Raw genomic sequence first — 18,205 nt, 5'->3', positions numbered from 1 at the left:
TTTTTTTAAAGTGGCTATATGCACTTTATGCAGTGCAGGAAGAGGGAAATAAGGGCAGGGGAGTACATGAAGCAATTTCTATTGCATTTGTGTCATATGAGTACCAAAATCATGAAAGAAGTTGCTAGAAATGGGGAAACTAATTAAAATAAATCTGAGAGAGAAATCTAAGAGACATATTAACACAAGGTGATTGCTCTGAGATGAAAGATTTTTGTTCTTTGCCTTGTAATTATACAGTGGTGCTTGTTTCATAGTAAAACTTCAATCTGAAATGGATACATAGGGTCAAATTAATGTAATCTGATTTACATGTCTAAAAGTTAAGTGTTTATCTCTACATTTCTTACAATCAAGTGAATAATTATTTGTGGTATTTTCTCCCTATTTACAGCAGAATTGAAGGATCTGGTTTAGATGAGATACTTTGCAATGTGTAATGGTTAAGTAGCTGCCAGTATTGCTCAGAATTATGCTGCTTCTCAGCATCTTGCAGATACCTCTGCATCTGCTTGGGATGCCTCCCCAAATCCCATGAGAATGTATTAATATCCATCCAATTGTAAAGGACCAGGTGCAGCTTCAAAACATGAACTGACTAGGAGGGAGAACTCTTTTTCCTTGAGTGAAACCCTTCAGTTTCTGCTCCAGAAGAGCTCTGTACATGGCAGTGCCATTCCACAGTGCCACTGAGCAGGTGTAGGGTTAGGCACAGCTCAAGTTCTTTACCTGGTGATGCATTTCAAAGGGTTGTTACTTCACAGAAGTCAGGCAGTGCACTAAAAGCTAAAGAAATTAATTTGTAAGTTCAGATTTTGCTCCATCTGAGTGTTCCTGGGAACATGAAGATGAGAGAGGAAACAGGAGATTTTAGGCCCAGGAGGAAGAGCAGGTCATGGCTCACTGTCTTTTCCTGAGGCACAAAATTGGGTCTCCTGAGGTGTCTGTCTGTGCTGCAGCTATATTCTTTCCCTTTTATGCATGTCTGTGTGCAAAATGTACCAGAAGACTAGTTAAGCATCCATAGTTGTGTTACAAGTGCAGATAAAGGTATTTGCAGGTGTTCAGGTTTGACAAATGCCAGCTGGAAACACTGGACTCAAGAGCAATGTAGAGGGAAATGCAAGAGGGTCTTTTGTGACATTGTCCTCAAATCCTGTTTGCTAATGTCTGTAATTACACGTTTAAATCACATCTATGTCTTTAATAGCATGAGACCTGTTGACAGAAAATATTTTTCCAGGAGCATGCAATGGTCAAATTTTTTAAAATTGGGGATCAACAAGTAGGTGTGGGCGGGGAAGCCACTTTTTGAAGAGACCTTTGTGAGCAAAAGTAAGATCTGTCCTCCAAGCTGTTACAGCATAGAGCTGATGGAGTAGTTCTCTAGTAAGAAGAAAGGAAAACTGGGAGTAGTGCTTCTGAACAAAATTTTTCTATCCTGTGCTATGTGACAATAGATTTAAAGACACCTGGACTTTTTATATTGTGCTTTCTTAAAATAAATAAATTCTGTGTACACAGAACCTTGTCAGAGATGATACAAAACACATGTAGTGGAATTTTCATTGGAGTTCATTGAAGTTGGACTATAAATGCTGTACTTCATTATGAAATCTGAGTTCAGCTTTACCATCAGAATACTGAAGAACTACTGACAGAAAGATTTTGAAATTCAATGTTTTACATTTATTATTACGTGTATTACCTAAATCATTCTAGAAAGGAAGGACTATTTACCTCAACTCCAGTTATAAAGCAAAAGATGCCTAAGTGATCATAAGGCTTTTCATGACTTTCTTCCCAAGAATGAGTTTGTGACAGAGGAGCTAAATCATAAACCTTATCTGTCTATTATTTTTATATATTGTAAAGCCAAGGAACCCCAGTCATAAGCTCAAGGCTTCTTTATGGTACATGGTGTAGGCAAACAAAATGTGGTATCAGTCCCTGCCTGTGGAATTTGAATTTACTGTGCAGTATCAAGCTTTTGGAATAATCATGAGAGTGTGCAGCTGTCAGCTGAACATATTTCTTAACTTTTTTATATACAGATGTTCTGGCTGTTCTGATTCTTGAACAGGAATATCAAACATGCTGAACAGTGCTATGATAGATAAATTGCTACCTCTGTATCTTTTGAGGGTGTCTTAATCTTGTGAAGATCGTCCCACATTGTGATGATCTTTGTGTTCTTCTTCCTTACTTTGTCTGTTGTTCTGTAAGAAAAGGCCATTTTGTAAGACACTAGGCATTCAACTTTGGTGAAACCTTACCAAGAAAGTTGCATCTGGGGGCAATGAATCTATGTGAAGGGAATTTGTCCAGCTGTGCTTACACCCTGAAAAAATTCATAATTGAATTTCTGAACTGTGTTGTAGGCTTGGGCTTTCTCTCAAGTGGGAGCTCCTCATGTATTTCTTTATAGTATTTATTTTTTCAACTCTCCATGGCTCCAGTGTCTAGGGAGATTTAACAGTATTAGAAGATATTGAAAGGCCCAAACCCTCAAAATCCAGCTTTTCCTGAATGAATGAAACATAAAGAAAGGAATTGAAGTTTGCTTTTTACATACAAGGAACAAAAAGAGCAATACTGTAGCATGCAGGCAGAACCAGGGGAAAAAGACCAAATGAGTAAGTTAATTTTTTGCTCTGTGACATAAATTAGGACAGCAAATTGCACTGTCATCCATAGAAAATGTTCAGCCTTGAGACAGGGGCAAGGAAAAAACCTCAAAAACTAAGCAAGCCATTTGTTCAGCTATGCAGGCTGAAATACAGAGAAAAACTATATACCATTAAAGTATTTATAATTAATGATTAACGTCTCATACTGCTCTTGGGAGTTAAGTGGATACTTTATTGTATGTATTTTGAAAGGTAGAATGCTGTTGCAGTGTATGGTTATGAACTTTGAAAAGATATCCTAGGTTTAAATAAGATTCTGTTTAATGGTGGATTTGTCATTGATTTTGTTGGGAATGCTTAGGAGGGCTTGGAGAAATCAGAGAGATGGACTTGGGCAAAAGTAGGAAGATGGAGAGGAGCAAGGAAGCAGGACTGAGAAATTCATAACTTCAGAAGCAGAGAGATAAAAAAATAGAAATTAAAAGTATCAGTTGAAGGTGGGAAAAAATAGGGAAAGCTCCTCCTTGTTGTTGCTTTCGTTCACTCTTTCTTCTTCCTGCTAATCTAGTTTTCCTGTCCTCATCTTCTCTGGTCATCCATTTCTCCTTCTCAGAAATGTTTTTTTCCCATGTGCTTGACCTGTTGAGATATTGGTAAAATGGTAGAATGAATGTTAATTACATATTAGAAGAAAGTGGATGGCCTCCCTGGGTAGATTTTCTAAGCAGACTGTTCTTGTAGTATATACATAGATCTTTTGGTTATAGAACAAAAATAAACATAGTTATTAAAACTTATTCAAAGCCTTTAAAGTTCTTTTGCTTAGTTTTTAGATGGAGAGAACAGAGTAGATCAGTCTGACCCAGGAGACACAGCTGTGGTCTCAAAGTGACTGTTATTGTTAGAAAATTATTCCACACATGAGATTTACAAAGATAAGTTCTCTTTCTGTCGAATGGGCATAATTGAATGTTTACTTCTTTTCTTGAGTCCTTGAAGAGCGGCTTTCTTAGCATGCATAGTCTGAATGCCAAGTCCTCATTTTATGATGTAACTTAAACTGAGTTGCACACAGGAGCCTGATGCATCAATTTAACTGAGTTAAAAGAGAATACTGTAATGGTTTTGAATTTTCCTTTCACTGGAGAGGAGTTCAGGGGAGACTTCAGTAAGCTCTTTGTCCTCAGTTGCTTAACATCCCAACCACATGACCTTGCAGTTCAGAAGCTCTTCTCTATTGTACTAATGCTGTAGTACTACTTTTTTCCATGTAAAACTTTTGACTCCCATCATATGGGAGTTTTATCTGCAATAATTTATGGAAATAATAAGGAAATAATTTGAAGTGGCTTATTTTTAACCCAAGTAAATATGTTTGCCTCATTGCTGTGGCAGTTATATAGACTATGCACTCCTAGTATCTAGAAATGAGTAATTTATGCAAAATATATTTAAATAAATTTAAATATTAAAAGCAATTATTTTGCTGAACCTGTTTTTCAAAGCCTGATTTGTAGGCTGTCCATTAATCAAATAGAACTCAAATCTGGGCCTTGGCATTTGTTTTCAGAATTTGTAGTGTTTTGTGTCAAGCTGCATGTTCATTATGTCTATAAGTTACTTTCTATACAGTTTAAAGCTGATTTGTTTTGTAAAACATGATGTGTAATCTGTATGCCCTTGAGAATCTGTTCACCCCTCTTCCCACCATTTTAGTAATAGAATTGGCTCCATTAACATTCATAGTTTGGACTGAAAGAAGATCCAATTCAGGCCTTTGCTTCTGGAACACATCCCAGATTTCAGCTACTCATACTTTGGGTGTATTAATTTGTGTGCATTTTGGGAAGAATACCTTGTGTGCAGTCTGTTGTGTATTCATGATTTTGCCTCAATCCAAGATCAAAATTTTATTTCTTTCACTTCTCAGTAACTGCTGAGTATGACAATTTGAAGACCCAATTTAAGGGTCTATTGAAAGAAACATTTCTTTATTGGTAATTTTACAGAAGTAGGAAAAGTTCCTAAATAAAAGCTGATATCGATATAAAAATAAGTATGACTGGAACGTAAACCAAAAAAGCTTTGTCAACCTGTTTCTAATACTATGTTGCAAATTATGGCTTAAAATTGTTGCACAGAGCAGACTGTCTTGCCTCACACTCCTCGAGAGGGTGAGTGTTTGTGTCTGTGATTTTTTCTGAGGATTCAGAGCGATATAGTCCCTTAAATTTGGCAGGTCATTATTTATGCCTTAGTGAATAATTGGGAAGATTCCCATCCTGACTGAGCAAATTTAACTTTCGTTTAACATTGCATTTTGGAGAATGACTTGTTTGATCTACATTACTTGTAAACTGATTCACCTGGGCTCAAAGGTGAAGCCCAGGACAAATAGATATGACTTATCAAGGAAGATAAGGACTCTTGAGCTTCTCTCTAAGACAGAGCTGCAATGATGCAACTTTCTGACATCAGATTTGGGCTGTCCTAGCCCCCAGTGTGGGAAGCTACTCAAACTGTTTTATCCTTTCCTCCTTCATCTTTGGCTGCCTGACAAGCAAAGCTTCCAGCAATTTTCTTCTGGTGGGGAGTCAAATTTTTCATGTGAGGCAGCAGGACCCTGGCAGTGTAAAAACCTTTGATGGCCAGTTAGGTAAAGCTCATATGTCAGGAAAGCTTTTTCTGTTGGGCTATATTATTTCAAGCAGTGATGCTATGATTGCCTCACCAGGTCCCTGAAATCTGCTGCTTTGGCCAGGTCTTCTCAAAAGAACCTCAATTTTTATTTTTTTTTTGCCACATTTAACACCGTTCTGTGTTCAGTATTCCTGTCTTGTTGACTCACATTCACTTGACTTCTTTGCATATACTTGCCAAAATTTGGTACATTTAAACATGTATTTGTGTTGGGAAAGCTATGGTTTGCTCCCTCACTCAACAGAATGATTACTGGCTCATTTAATTTCTAAGTCACCTGATTATTTCCCATCAGAAATATGTTTAGAAGCATGCATTAATCTTGAGTCCCCCAAGGTAGTTGTTCAGATGACTTAAGTCAATGCTGCATTCACTTGGAGCTCTAAAAACAGAAAGTTGGAGAAGGGGGTCAGAGACAAAATAACTGAAGATTCAGAGTGCAGAGATTTGCAGTACTGATTTGAGGAGGTAGTTTAATAATCTGAATGTTCCTTTTTCTTTCAATTATTTTTTCTGAGTACAAATAATTCTTCACTGATACTGCTTTCACTGTGGACATTTGAGAAGTTTTTGGTTTGAAGGCTGATAATTGTGCAAAGATCATTCAAAAGACAATTTCAGTTTGGTGAATAGGTGTTTAATCATAGCTCAGATTACAATGCTCTGAGCTGCTAGGCAGAAAGCAGAATTTCTCTGTGGTAGTGCAATACTGCTGACACAGCAGGTGAGACAGGGAGAAGTTCTGTTGAGGACCTGTTATTCCAGAAAAATACACCAGGTTCAAGTGAATTAATTGAATTGAAGTCGTGAAGACGTCTCTTTTCCCAAGCTCAGTATGCCTTTCTCTACTTGAACAGAACTCAGGCCTGTTTAGTCTCAGCATTGAACTCAACAGGATAACTCAGGATGTCTGTCAACAGTGCCCAAATAAAGGGAGCAGTTTCCTTTCCTTTCCTGATAGCAGAGATTAGGGTCAGAAAGAAGACTTGTGCTTCCAGCCTCCTGTATGAAGATGGGGAAGTTGCTGAGTTCACAGTTTCAAAAAAAATAGTTTAAATTGATACTGGTGGGGCTGCTGTGGCTCTGGTGCATAGCTATGAGATGTGCAGTGATGCTGTGTGACTCAGGAGCACACTGCAAATGCTGATGATGTGGAGTCAAGTCTTCCAGCATGTGTGTTTGTTTAGGCATTTGTTTAAGTTTTTAAAAGCTCCGAGCCTTTGCCTCAGCTTATTTTAAAATCAGTGGGATGATGGCTAAACATACACTTAGTTTCTTGTGTTAAAAAGATCCCTGTTTGAATGAATCAGTGCTCCTGCCCTGTAAATGAAGGAAGGTATGAATATTTACTTTCCTAACAGAAATACTGCATCATTAATATCTCTACAGCTTTTCTTTATTAAATATTCTTGTCTTTTTACATTTAGTGCTGCATGAAAGAGACTTGTTTATGAGAGAGCAGTGGCTTTTCCCAGGAACAGCAGCTCAGGATTTCCCTGGTTGGAGGTGTGATGCTAATGCAACGGTGCCTCACATCCCATTGCTCTGTTTTTTCCGGAAGCCTCAAAAGAGGCAGTTACAGTCTTTTGAAATGTTGGTAATGATGCTGATGGGCTTTACTTGGTCTGTCAGACCAAGGAGAATACTCTGAACAGGGAATTCATGTTTATGTGTCTTATAAAACACAGTGGAGTCAAGTGAGGAAATGCTCAGCTCAAAGCATTGTAAAAGGTAGTGATGTATAGCATTATGCAGCATTTCTAAAGCCTTTCTGAAACCTTGGACACAAATTTTCAAGGCTGTGGCTTTGTTTAATTGCCATTTTTGGTTCCTGGATTCAGTGATGTGCTCAGTCTTGCTGCAGTTTTTGACTTAAGTAGGACCTGTCCTGTAGCCTTTAAATCGTTCATTTGGCAGTTACTGGTAATATTTTCTGCTTTGCCATTTCACCTTTTTCTTTATTTCCTCTTAATAAATAGGTGAACATTTTATCAGTAATTTTCCATGTTGTAAACTTAAGCTCTTGAATTTTTATCTTGTTTGTGTATTGCAGCTGGTGCTCAGGATAAAATTGGCTGGGCATTTGGCATGGGTTTGGAGAGGCTGGCCATGATCCTGTACAATATCCCTGACATCCGACTGTTCTGGAGTGAAGATGAACGCTTCTTGAAACAATTTATTGGGCCTCACATTTGGCAAAAAATAAAGTTCCAGGTAAAAAAACATATATATGATAATAATTTACTGTGATATATGTGTATCCATAGTGAACATAATTAAAATTACATGTCATTAAAAGATTAGGTTTTAAAGCAACAGCTTTACAGCCATCACGATTCTCTGATGTACTGCAGTAAAATCCAGCTTTTGATAATAGCATCTTTTTTAACCAGATAATGTCATAAGTTCCCACTGATACCCAGTCAACATCCCTGTTCTGAGTAATACTTAAGCACTGACTCAACTTTTAAATATATCCAGAACAGTGATTGATTTAGGCCTGTGGTTTGGTTATGTTGTATTTTGGTTATGTCCTTGAGTTGTGTCCATGATTCTGTTGCATTATAAAATTGTGTTTGATGCAAAGCATTCAAAGATCATAACGCATTCTCAATTTTTCCCATTGTTTTCACCCTACAATAATTGATGTCAATGTGAGTTGCAGCGTTAACCTTTGGCAAATTCTTTGTGGATGTGCCTTGCCATCTTCAATGTCAGCTGTTTTCTCCTGGCTATTGCAGAGGAGAGTGCAGGCTCAGCTCGTATTTGTTTTGTAACTCCTGTGATGAGGTAATTTTTGTAGTTCACAACCTTGTCTTGCTTTATGTACTTATAAAGCAATCAGGCATGACTGGATTCGGTGGAAATGCTACTTCCATAATACTCTTCAACAGGAGCATGGGGAGGTTCAAGTCAGGTAGTGTCAGCTGGTTTTTAGGGGAGTTGTGCTGACATGGATGCTTGATGCTAAAGCAGTAGAATACTTTTTGCAAATAATTTTGTTTGATTTCTTTGTGTACAGTTGGATTATGTTTTTTTAAGAATTGTAATTATTAAAGGAGAAATCAACAGTGATAGATGATACTTGAGTAGTCTCCACATCAGTAGTGGTATCCATGCATTTGTTTTTAATTCATGGCAATTCTCACATATTTTGTTTGGTAGCATTAAAATACTGCTTGTGATAAGTTTGGGGAATAGTTTTGACTTTTTTGGTGGGTAGGGGTGTTTTTTTTGTTGTTTTTTGGGTTTTTTTTGTTTGGTTCGTTAGTTTTTTTTTTAATTTGTTTGTTTGGTAATAACTGGCATTAGTGTATTCAGCTTGAAGTTACTTATCTTACAGAAAGACAGGCTTTTGCCACTGTTCCTGAAGGTGTGTCTGCTTGTAGGTTTCCTTGATCTCCTACAGAATATTTGTAGTTCTTTTCAATAAAAAATGTTTAAGTCTCCTTTTCAGCCCCTATTTTTCTGACTGGCATGGCTCCTGAGACTGTGGCTTGGTTTATAGATTGCAACTGATGGAGCTAAGATGAGGCTTCTTGCTTGCTTTAAAACTGAGGAACCAAGCTTCCAACTGATATTAGTAGTAGGGCTTTTGGGGAAAGGTCCAGATTGTTGGAATGCTATGGACTGATGTTGACGGTGAGTCAAAGAGAGCGCTGGGTGTCTGGCTTCTCTAAGTTGCATGTAGTTTTCATGTTCAGTTTTAGGTAAGTCAGGTTTAGTGAAGCAATCTGAAGATGTCAAAGGCACAGGTTACTGTGGATAAGCTCAGAGGAAAGTACATGGTTTCTAGGAAGCTAGAAGTGATTTTTTTAAAAAAATGGTGCTGTTTGGTAGTGTAGTTTTAGTTCTTTCTTCTAAAGAAAGGGTGTAGCCAATGCTATAGAAACAGATTTTTTCTCTTGTATCTAGAACTGCTTAGGGACTTTTAAATTATCATTTCTCTTTTATTTTTTTCCCTTTTTTTTTTCATTTTTCCCTCTTTCCGTTTTAATACATACGTACACTTTCTCGACTTGGATGTTTTGTCTTCAGTTTTGGTAAATCTTCCTAGCTCTTAGTTTACATTTTTCTATTCTGTATCTGAATATAAAAGAATAGAGGCAAACTTGGGTTTTTGTTTGAAAGCAAGTCTATATCCAGCTTTCATCTGATATGTTAAGTTAAACTTTTTTGAGCTCTGTGCTATACATCTAGTACATACTGGCATTGCTTTTTAAAGGATTAATGACCCTTCAAATGAAAATACTGTGAAATACTGTTTGGTGCTACCATAAGATCTCCATTTTTTCTTCTGTTCTATGTAATTTTTCAGGTATGCTGTAAAGCCAAGTTAGCAGACCTTCTGTTCCTGTCTACTTGCTAAAGAGTCATAATTAAGGAGTCACATGGTTTATTCATATGATATTTGAAAGAAAAATTTTAGCCTGTCTTCTAGTGTTGGTGTTGTAAGAAATCTCAATGGATATTTTAAAGGTGTCAGATTTTCTGCATGCAAGGCCATGCAGTACTTTTCAATCTGACTGAACTGAATGAAGACAGACCAAGTGTTTTGAGAGCCTTTCATGACAGAAATTGAATCCTGTGGCTCAAAAGGTCCAGATAGATGTCCATCCTTTATGTGCTTAATTGAGAGAGACATCTCAACCTTTGGGTACTCCCCCAAATCCTTTCTTATAACCTGAATATGATCCACCAACATAAATATTTTTCTTTCTCTTCATTAAAATGTTCTTCAAATACATGAAGTCCACACTGCATAGGAGTAACCTTTAGCTGGGCTAAATATACTCTTGCTCAAAAACTGCATTTAAGTGGAGCATTTTCTTGGGACTTAGAGTATACCTCTTATGCCTTTTAACAGCCTGAGTGTGTCAGACTTTTCCCTGTGTCATCAGTTGCTCAGTACATGTGTGCAGGCTTCAGTAGGTCGAAAAGCTGCTGGGAAAAGCTGACAATGCTTTTACTATTGTGGCCACTCAGCACAGCAGTGTTGGAGTGCTTCTCCCCACAGATCAGATTATTGCCTTGATTTGGATTAGCAAATCACTCCAGCTATAGTTTGACGCAAGTCACAGCAGTGTGGGGATCAGGGTCTGGTAACTTGCTTTCAATTGTTTGTGTAGGGCTTCTGCTCAGGCTGTGAAGTGAAAGGCTGAGGATAAACGGCAGGAAGGCTCAAGAACCTGCAAGGCACAATGTAATAAAACAAATGGCTCGGTTCTGATCTGGTCTGCTGTGTTATATCTCTGTTTGTCAGGGCCCTGAGCACAGTTCCACGTAATTGCTTTCTGGTTTATGCTGAGCCAGCGTTCTTAGCCAAAAAAAAAAAAAAGGCAAAAAAATAGTCCATGGGCTGTCAACTCTCAAGGAAATGTACAAAAATAGGTACAAAAATGAAGTGACATTTAGAGAAGGAAGGCACTCACAGTTCAGATGTAGTGTGGTGTGCCCAGAGGTGTTGATTAAGAAGAAAGGTCTCTGGCAGCAGGGTAGGTCCTGGAGCCTCCATCATATTGCTGCCAAGGCAAGCAAGTGGCACAGCATTTACTCCTGATGTTTTCTCCCTTCACAAAGTCACTTTTATTTGATGCTGCTGTCTCTGGCTGCTGTTGTTTTAAATAGTTAGTTATTTTGATTGGCCAAGGAGCCTTGTGGCCTGCACTGAAGTCAAGCAGAATCATGATTATGGCTGTTCTGGCACTGGTACAAAGGGAATCTGGATCAGATTTCTAGCAAAACTACAGACTCCCTCTGTGAGACTATGAGAATTGCTGTCTTCCTGATTTCTGCATTATCTGTATTACTCTGCAATATCTGCCATAAGCCTAGCACCACCTATTTTTTATTGCCCTCTTCCATCATTTCCAGGGGCTGCTCCTTCCTAGTGTCTGCTGGCATACTCAGTCCCTAAAAATTCAATTCCTTCATAATTAGCTGGTAGCTTCAAAACTCAAAATAATAAACTTTCTAATAAGGATCATTTTAATGGCTCCAGAAGAGACAAAGCTTATGGAGCAGCTGTGCTGGGAGACCTGAGGGTATAGTAGCCTTTGGCAGTGGGGTGAGGAGACTTGACAAACAACTTGAATTGACACTGTTCATCTCCTGCACAGCTGTAGCCAGAATGGTATATGTGGCCCTAATGCAGGACACTCTTTCTGCTTTGAAAAGTGAACAGTTGAGGATAGCAGAGATGAGGAAAAGTACACAATCAAAAAGATGTAGTTGTGTGGAAAGAAGCTATTCGTTATGCTGGGAAGGAAATCAAAGCAGGCCCCTCTTCTTCCTGTGAAAGATAGAAAAAGGCTGGGCCTACTTGCTCTCATTTCCTTTGCTCAGTGTGCTGTAGGAATTAAGCTTCTGTTCTAATGACAAAGGATTTACGCAGTAGCCCAGTTTGCACTGTTTGCTGTGTATGAGCCCTCTTGCTCACACCATTAGACAATCTTAGCTTTTCTACCTTACTGTGGACTTTTCAGTTTTCAGGGACAGTAATCATGCCTGTGCATCTTTCCCATGCATAAGCCTGATTGTTGCTGGGAGACACAGAGCTTGTCCTGAAGCTTTAGAAGATGCTGAAAATAAAATGCACTTTCAAGTGTAAGGGGAAACTTCAGCAAATTAAAACATTCTAGTCTATATCCTTTATTCCATGCTTGAGAAGGAGAGCACCTAGAGTATATGCCATCCATTTCAACCAGTTTGATGTTATTACATTTACTGCACAGGGTGGGTCTGTCTGATCCATCATTAGTATGCTACTCCATATAATTTATATTTATCTCCTTAGTCTGTGATTAGTGTTATTTTCAAATAAAAATTAAATAGATTCCCTGGTTGCTGCATTTTCAGATATTTTTCATCAAGATTAGGTAACTCCATGCTAAAATGGTTATTCATTTATTATGTTTATTTTCTAATAGTGCATCTATTAAAGCCAAATATGCAACCATTAGTATGTAAATTTAACTTGGATGTTTGAACAAATAAGGTATAGCTTCAACTGTGACTTATTGTCTAATTAGTTTTAATGTAATTGAAGATATATAATGTGTGTGTCTGCATGTGGAGGTAGAGTAGAGAAAAGATTGATGATATTGTAGCATAAACATTTTACTGGCATGACTTTGGGAAGGTTGAATATCTAAGAGTGACCTACATAGATCATCTTAACCAAATGTCAATAAAACCTTGCAGTGCTGTATATCATCTCAGGTTTGTCTGTATGTTCTGCAGAACACCCTGAAACTCCTTTTTTAGTGTTGGACATGCGTGGAAAGCAAGCAAAAATACCTTCTTCATTGCAGCGATTGGGTTAAAAATCACTTGATCATCAAGTCCTTTCATCAGGATGTTCTATCCTGTATAATTTGTAAGTAGTTCTGGTATTGAAGCTCTGGGAATCTGAGCCCTCTGGCCCCAGCCAGGAAAAGTACTGAAGCACATGCTGAGCTTTAAACTTGTGAGCAGTCCCATTTAAGTCAATGGGATATTTCCTATGCTCAGTCAAACATAACCCAAATGCCTAAATAGCTTCAGGTCAGAGATCTCACATTTCCTGGAATCCAACTGGAAATGATCAGTACCTTACAGGGCTGATGCAGTGGAAACTGTTCTAAGCAAGAAGAGTTTAATCTGACAAACCACAAACTCAACTTGCAAAATCTTTGTTCTAAGCCAGTTTTACTGCTCAACAGTTGGGTAAAAAAAAGTCAACAGGCAAAATTCTGGAGAGTAAACAGCACTTGAATTCCCATTCTCAACTAAAGAAAATTGGCTGAAAACATAGTATGGAAAAATGAAAGTAGGGGCTCAGAATGAGCAAATGGGATGGACAGTCACATGGGACTGAATATAAAAAAACCCCAAAGCACTGATACACTAATATAAGACAAAGTGAAAGGAACATAGAAGAGAGAAGTGTTGTACTTTGAGCATTGGGGGCAGTATGAAAAATTGCAGTGTAAAGTTAAGTTTAAGCATATTGGGGGAAATAGGATGAAAAGGGAAGACACAGGAAAGGAGAGTAGTTTTTATGGCAAAAACTGCTGAGACTGATGCAGAAGTTTTTTTTTAGATAATCAGAAAGTTTTCCTGGGTTTTGTACTGTACACATCTACTCTTGATCTCCTTTTGATAGATCAGTAAGTATGAGGGACCACAAAAATTATGACCACTAGCCATCAAAGGAAGTCTTTAATGTACTATCATCAATTTTGAGATGGGTTTGGGGGACTTCCAATTTTGCTTCTGGATTTATGAAATACTTTGTGTGTCAGAACCAAGGCCCATGATGAAGGCTGTACTGAGGTGATATTCACAGAATCACAGGATATCCTGTGCTGGAAGGGACCCACAAGTCCAGCTCCTGGCCCTGCACAGGGCCACCCAAGAATTACGCCATGTGCCTGAGAGCATATTACTGAAAGTCTTGGTAAAAGTAAGCACTGATAAGGGATGTGGTTCCCAACAATCTAGCTGCTGCCCTCTAAGATAATACCAATGATGCAGATTTTCTTGCAGACCTTGTTTCCATCACTCCACCCACTCACTGCAATCTAGTCTCACTCATAGCCTCCCACTGAACCTGAACAAATCAGCAATAGTTTAATTCCTTTCTGCTTGTACTTTTCTAAGTAAATAAAATAAATAAATAAAAAATGCCAATAGCCCTTTCTGCCTAGATTAGTTAGTGATATTTATCTTATGTACTGTGTTGTCTGCTGGAGTACCAAAGGGCAAAGTAAATCCATTTCATTCATTTAGCAGCCACCTTGATAACAGTTGGATGTACAGACAAGCCTGTGACATTCATTAGCAAAAACACCACTCTCTTCCTTTCTTTCACCTATGTTACTTGAAAATACTTTAAGTATTCTGTGTGGTTTTCACAGTCTTAGAATAGTTGAAAACTCTCTTGTTCATCTCTATTAAATTGTCTTATCCCAATAGCACATTTAGGTTAGATTTAGCTGGTGGTGACTCGAAGCAAAACTGCTGATTTGAGCTGTTCTTTTTTGGATGTTAAGGAGTTTTGTGCTTTGTACACAACTGTCACAGCTGGAATTTGTTTAGAGTGGGTGGAGTATGTGTGTATATGTATATATATGTTTAGAGAGCAAAAATATTTAATCCTTACTTTCAGTTGTCTATGCTAACAAACACTTTATTCACCAGTGAATTTTTTATGTCACAGCAGGTAATTCTAAAACCTGGATCTAATTGTGTGTTTCCTGTAGATTTTCAGTTATGTGAGAGGTCCAGGGCTTTACTTACAAACCTAGCAAGTGGCACAGAGGATTTTGGAAGCGGGATGTCGGAATTCCAAGAGGATTTGGAAGAAGGAATGTGGGATACCAGTGTCTCCACCTGGGAGATGTCCTCTCTTTTGACTGCAGGCCTAGAGACAGCAGTTGAGACTTTCCTTCATTTGAAGAGTTTTGGTGGGTTTGGGCTGTTCATTACCACGCTTTCCCAGAGCCATGTTTCTCAGTGTTAGGATGAGAAGCATAGGGGTTTTTTTTGCTTCCCATGTGCACGTGTTCCCACGTGCACGTGTTCCCACGTGCTGTTCTGCTTTGCTGTCCCACAGGTAACACAGAAGCTGCTTTTGTGGGTACACTGTGAGATGAATCAGGGAGTTTTTCCTCTGCAGTTCCTTAAAGCTGTATCAGTTCCCTGATACACTTCTTGTGTTGTTTTATGCCTGCAGCACATCTGATGAGACAGCATTTTGCTTTTGGAGGCAGTATAGAAGGTGAGGGGTGAATATACCTAGCAGGTTCGTCCTCAGTACTAGTGAACCACATTCCCAGCAACTGAGAACAGACCACCAGGGACATCCTTCCAATTTGTTTTTAAACAAAAAGAAGCAACTGTAGCTTTGACTGCATTTTGACTGCATCACTTCTATGTGATGCAGACAAAAAATGATTTTGCAGTTATGAATGCTGCTGCACTGTACAGTTGCTGTCATTAGAACCATTTTACTGCTGATTTTTTTTTCCTAGGCAGAAGCCAATGTACCCTAGTCAAAGCACACCTGATACTATCTAAATTTTTGCCTAGCAAAAAGTGCAGTAAGCTTCAAAAAGTGTACGTTACAGTTATTTGCTCTGATCTAAACCTCATATATTTGCAATTTGGCTAGCTGAGGCTCTTTGAAACAAATAGCTCAAAAATTAGTAATTCCACTGCTGAATAGGTCAACCGATCTTGCATCCCAAATGACGAAGTATAGTGGTATCCTGGTTTGAAAAAGACAGGTGTGTGCTAGGGAAGAGCAGGGCCTTCCCTCGAAATGGAGCCAATAAACCCCTAGAGCCAAAACGAGCGAGAAAGCGAGTGAGTGAGCAGCTGCCCACACCTCTCCTTTACCTGCCCCTGATCTCACCGTGTTCCCCCTCTTCCCCCTCCCCTGCCCTTCGAGAGAAACTCCAAAAGAAGAGCGGGGAGCCTCCCCCTATCACTAGCCATCAGTACTTTCTTAGCATGTCAATGGGAAAAAATTCCACAGATAGAGAAGAGAGGAAAAAAAGAAAAAACAACCCTCAACAAATGGTTATACAAAGTGCTTAAAGAAGCCATGGAGCAATTTCCAGCAGTGATATATATGCTGAAACCCACATTAAATTAATACTAGGTGAAGGAGTAAACCTGGAAATCTAAAATAGATTTTTCATAGGTTGTGTGAAGCTGTGAGAACCAGCAGCTAGTGATTTTGACAGGAATCCACATATGTTCAGAGCTTTCAGTTTATTGTATACAAAAGTATGTAGCTAGTAAGGAGGGTAACCCTTACACATTTCTAATGGTTTTCCAATACTGGTTTACCTACACTGTGAGTAACAGAATATCTTGACTTTAGTCTTTGGCCCTAACCTGAGAAGTGACAAAAAAATTCTTTTTTCCATGCTGTTTGCAATTGTAGTTGTCTTGTACCTCCTACCTCTGCATCTCTTCTCCAAACTACCTTAGGTTGGAAAGTTCTTCAGGACAGGAATTAGCATTTTGTGCTCTATCTACCTAATGGGACCCTGGTTTCTGGCTGGCAGTCCTAGGTAATTACCACAATCTGAGTATGTGCATGCCTGTAGCAGGGTTAAATACATCTTTGTGTGTACATTATGCATTTGATGTAAGAATAAACTTCTGTTTAAAATGTGTCCAAGCGCACACTGGGTGAGTATGTGTCTTCAGAGATATAGGTATGTGCTGGTGTGCCCACACAACCACAAAAATATAAAGAGAAAAAAAAATCTCAAAACTAGTAGGAAATAAGCTCTTACTAATTTTTCCAGAGTTAGCAAAAAAGATGGGGATTGACTTGCATGAGTTTTTGTGAGTTTTGTCAAATACTCAAATACATGAGTATTTGACAGTTCTTTTAACATCGTTGCCAGTGTTTTACATGTAAAAGATACACCTTGCAAAGAGCTTTTGAGAAAGTGATCTTTAAAATCATGCCTAAGCCTCTACAGTCATCATCTGTAGCATGATTAGACATCGCAGCTGAGCTGTGGAGTGTCCCTAGGAAATGAGGGCTGGGAAGAACAATCTCTGTATGTGTATATGCATGAACAGAAGCACCTTTTGAAGTACATGGTGTTAATAAAAAACCCCTGATTTCAGCTACCACTTCTCTGATCAGAATATGAATTAGGCTATGGATAACAGCCAAACAACAGAAGGCACAGTTGGGAAGATCTGTATTATTCTTATCATACCAATCCTCAATTTCCTTCATCTTGCTAGTGTGAGAGACACATGAACTACTGCAGTGACAGACTAAAACAAAATCTGACAAGTAAGTAATGCTTTGGAGTGTGTGTGCTGCAGAGGATTTGGCTTTGCAGTTTTAGGAAAATTAATAATGGGAAGAAATCCCCTCTTTTGAGGATTAATTACATCCTCCTGCCTGTGCACAAGTGTTAAATCCAATTTGCATAATTATTCCCACATGTAACCTGTTCTCCTAAATCAGCAAGAGCAAACCATTTTCTGATTCTTGTAAAATAAGGAAAAGCATTAAAGAAATGTCTGTTCTGTATCAAGATTCTGCTTGTAGAGATTTAAGTATTCTTTACATTTTGTCATTGCATACTGAAATGCTTAGTATACTTTTTGTGCCCTTTTGTGCTTGGTCTGTTCTTAGTTTAGGGCTTCTCTGTGGTTTTTCTGAGTGTTGTTACTCTTAAACAAGAGTATAGCTTTAGGAACACTTAAGGTCTGTCTGAGAGAAAAAAATTAAAGGCTTTTGTCCTTCTTCGGAGTATTGGATAAGTGAGTAGTGCCTTTTATTTCTGTTTCTCTCTAGCTTATCTACTGTACTTTAAAGTTTTAGCTTGCTACACTACCTTTGTGTTTTATTATGAGTGTTGAACTTCAGAGGTTGTAATTTCTATTAATTTAGTACTTAAGTGGAGGTTGGGGGAAGTTGGGAGTTGGCTACTCTGGAAAATAAATACTAGATTTTGCTAAGAGTCTTAGAATTGTATAATCCTTAGGGTTGGAAAAGACCTCTTAGATCACCAAGTCCTCTGTTACGCTATCACCACCATATTCACCACTGAGCTATGTCCCCAGGTGTATGTGGCCATATATGTCACATGCACTCACCTTTTGAACACTTCCAGTTGCAGTGATTTCACCACTTCCCTGGGCAGCCTCTTCCACTGCTACTTGGGCAGTTTTCCCAAGACAAAAAGGAAACCCAGCTATATCAGTGGTACTGGAAGTCATAAGAATATTTCAAAACCACCAGTAACCTGCCTGGGTAAATTTCTGTACCTGGTGAGATTAGCTCTGGGAAATGTAGAAAAAGAATTCCTTTGTAGCATAGCAATGTCCAGGGTATTATGTGAAGTTAT

The 18,205-nt window shown here is 38.5% G+C and overlaps 1 protein-coding gene across 2 annotated transcripts in view; it reads left to right on the top strand.

Moving 5' to 3' along the window:
* FARS2 (phenylalanyl-tRNA synthetase 2, mitochondrial) overlaps nucleotides 1–18,205 on the top strand; it is a 184,718-nt gene that overhangs the window by 73,572 nt on the left and 92,941 nt on the right. For both annotated transcript variants that reach the window (XM_062499199.1, XM_062499191.1), the window contains one exon: nucleotides 7,384–7,544. In XM_062499199.1, the coding sequence (XP_062355183.1) occupies nucleotides 7,384–7,544 (161 nt within the window). The remainder of the gene's footprint in view (nucleotides 1–7,383; nucleotides 7,545–18,205) is intronic.

The sequence above is a fragment of the Cinclus cinclus genome, chromosome 1 (genome assembly GCF_963662255.1).
Source record: "Cinclus cinclus chromosome 1, bCinCin1.1, whole genome shotgun sequence".
NCBI lineage: Eukaryota > Metazoa > Chordata > Aves > Passeriformes > Cinclidae > Cinclus > Cinclus cinclus.
The sequence above is the reverse complement of the archived record's forward strand: the minus strand, read 5'-3'. Positions and strand labels throughout refer to the sequence as shown.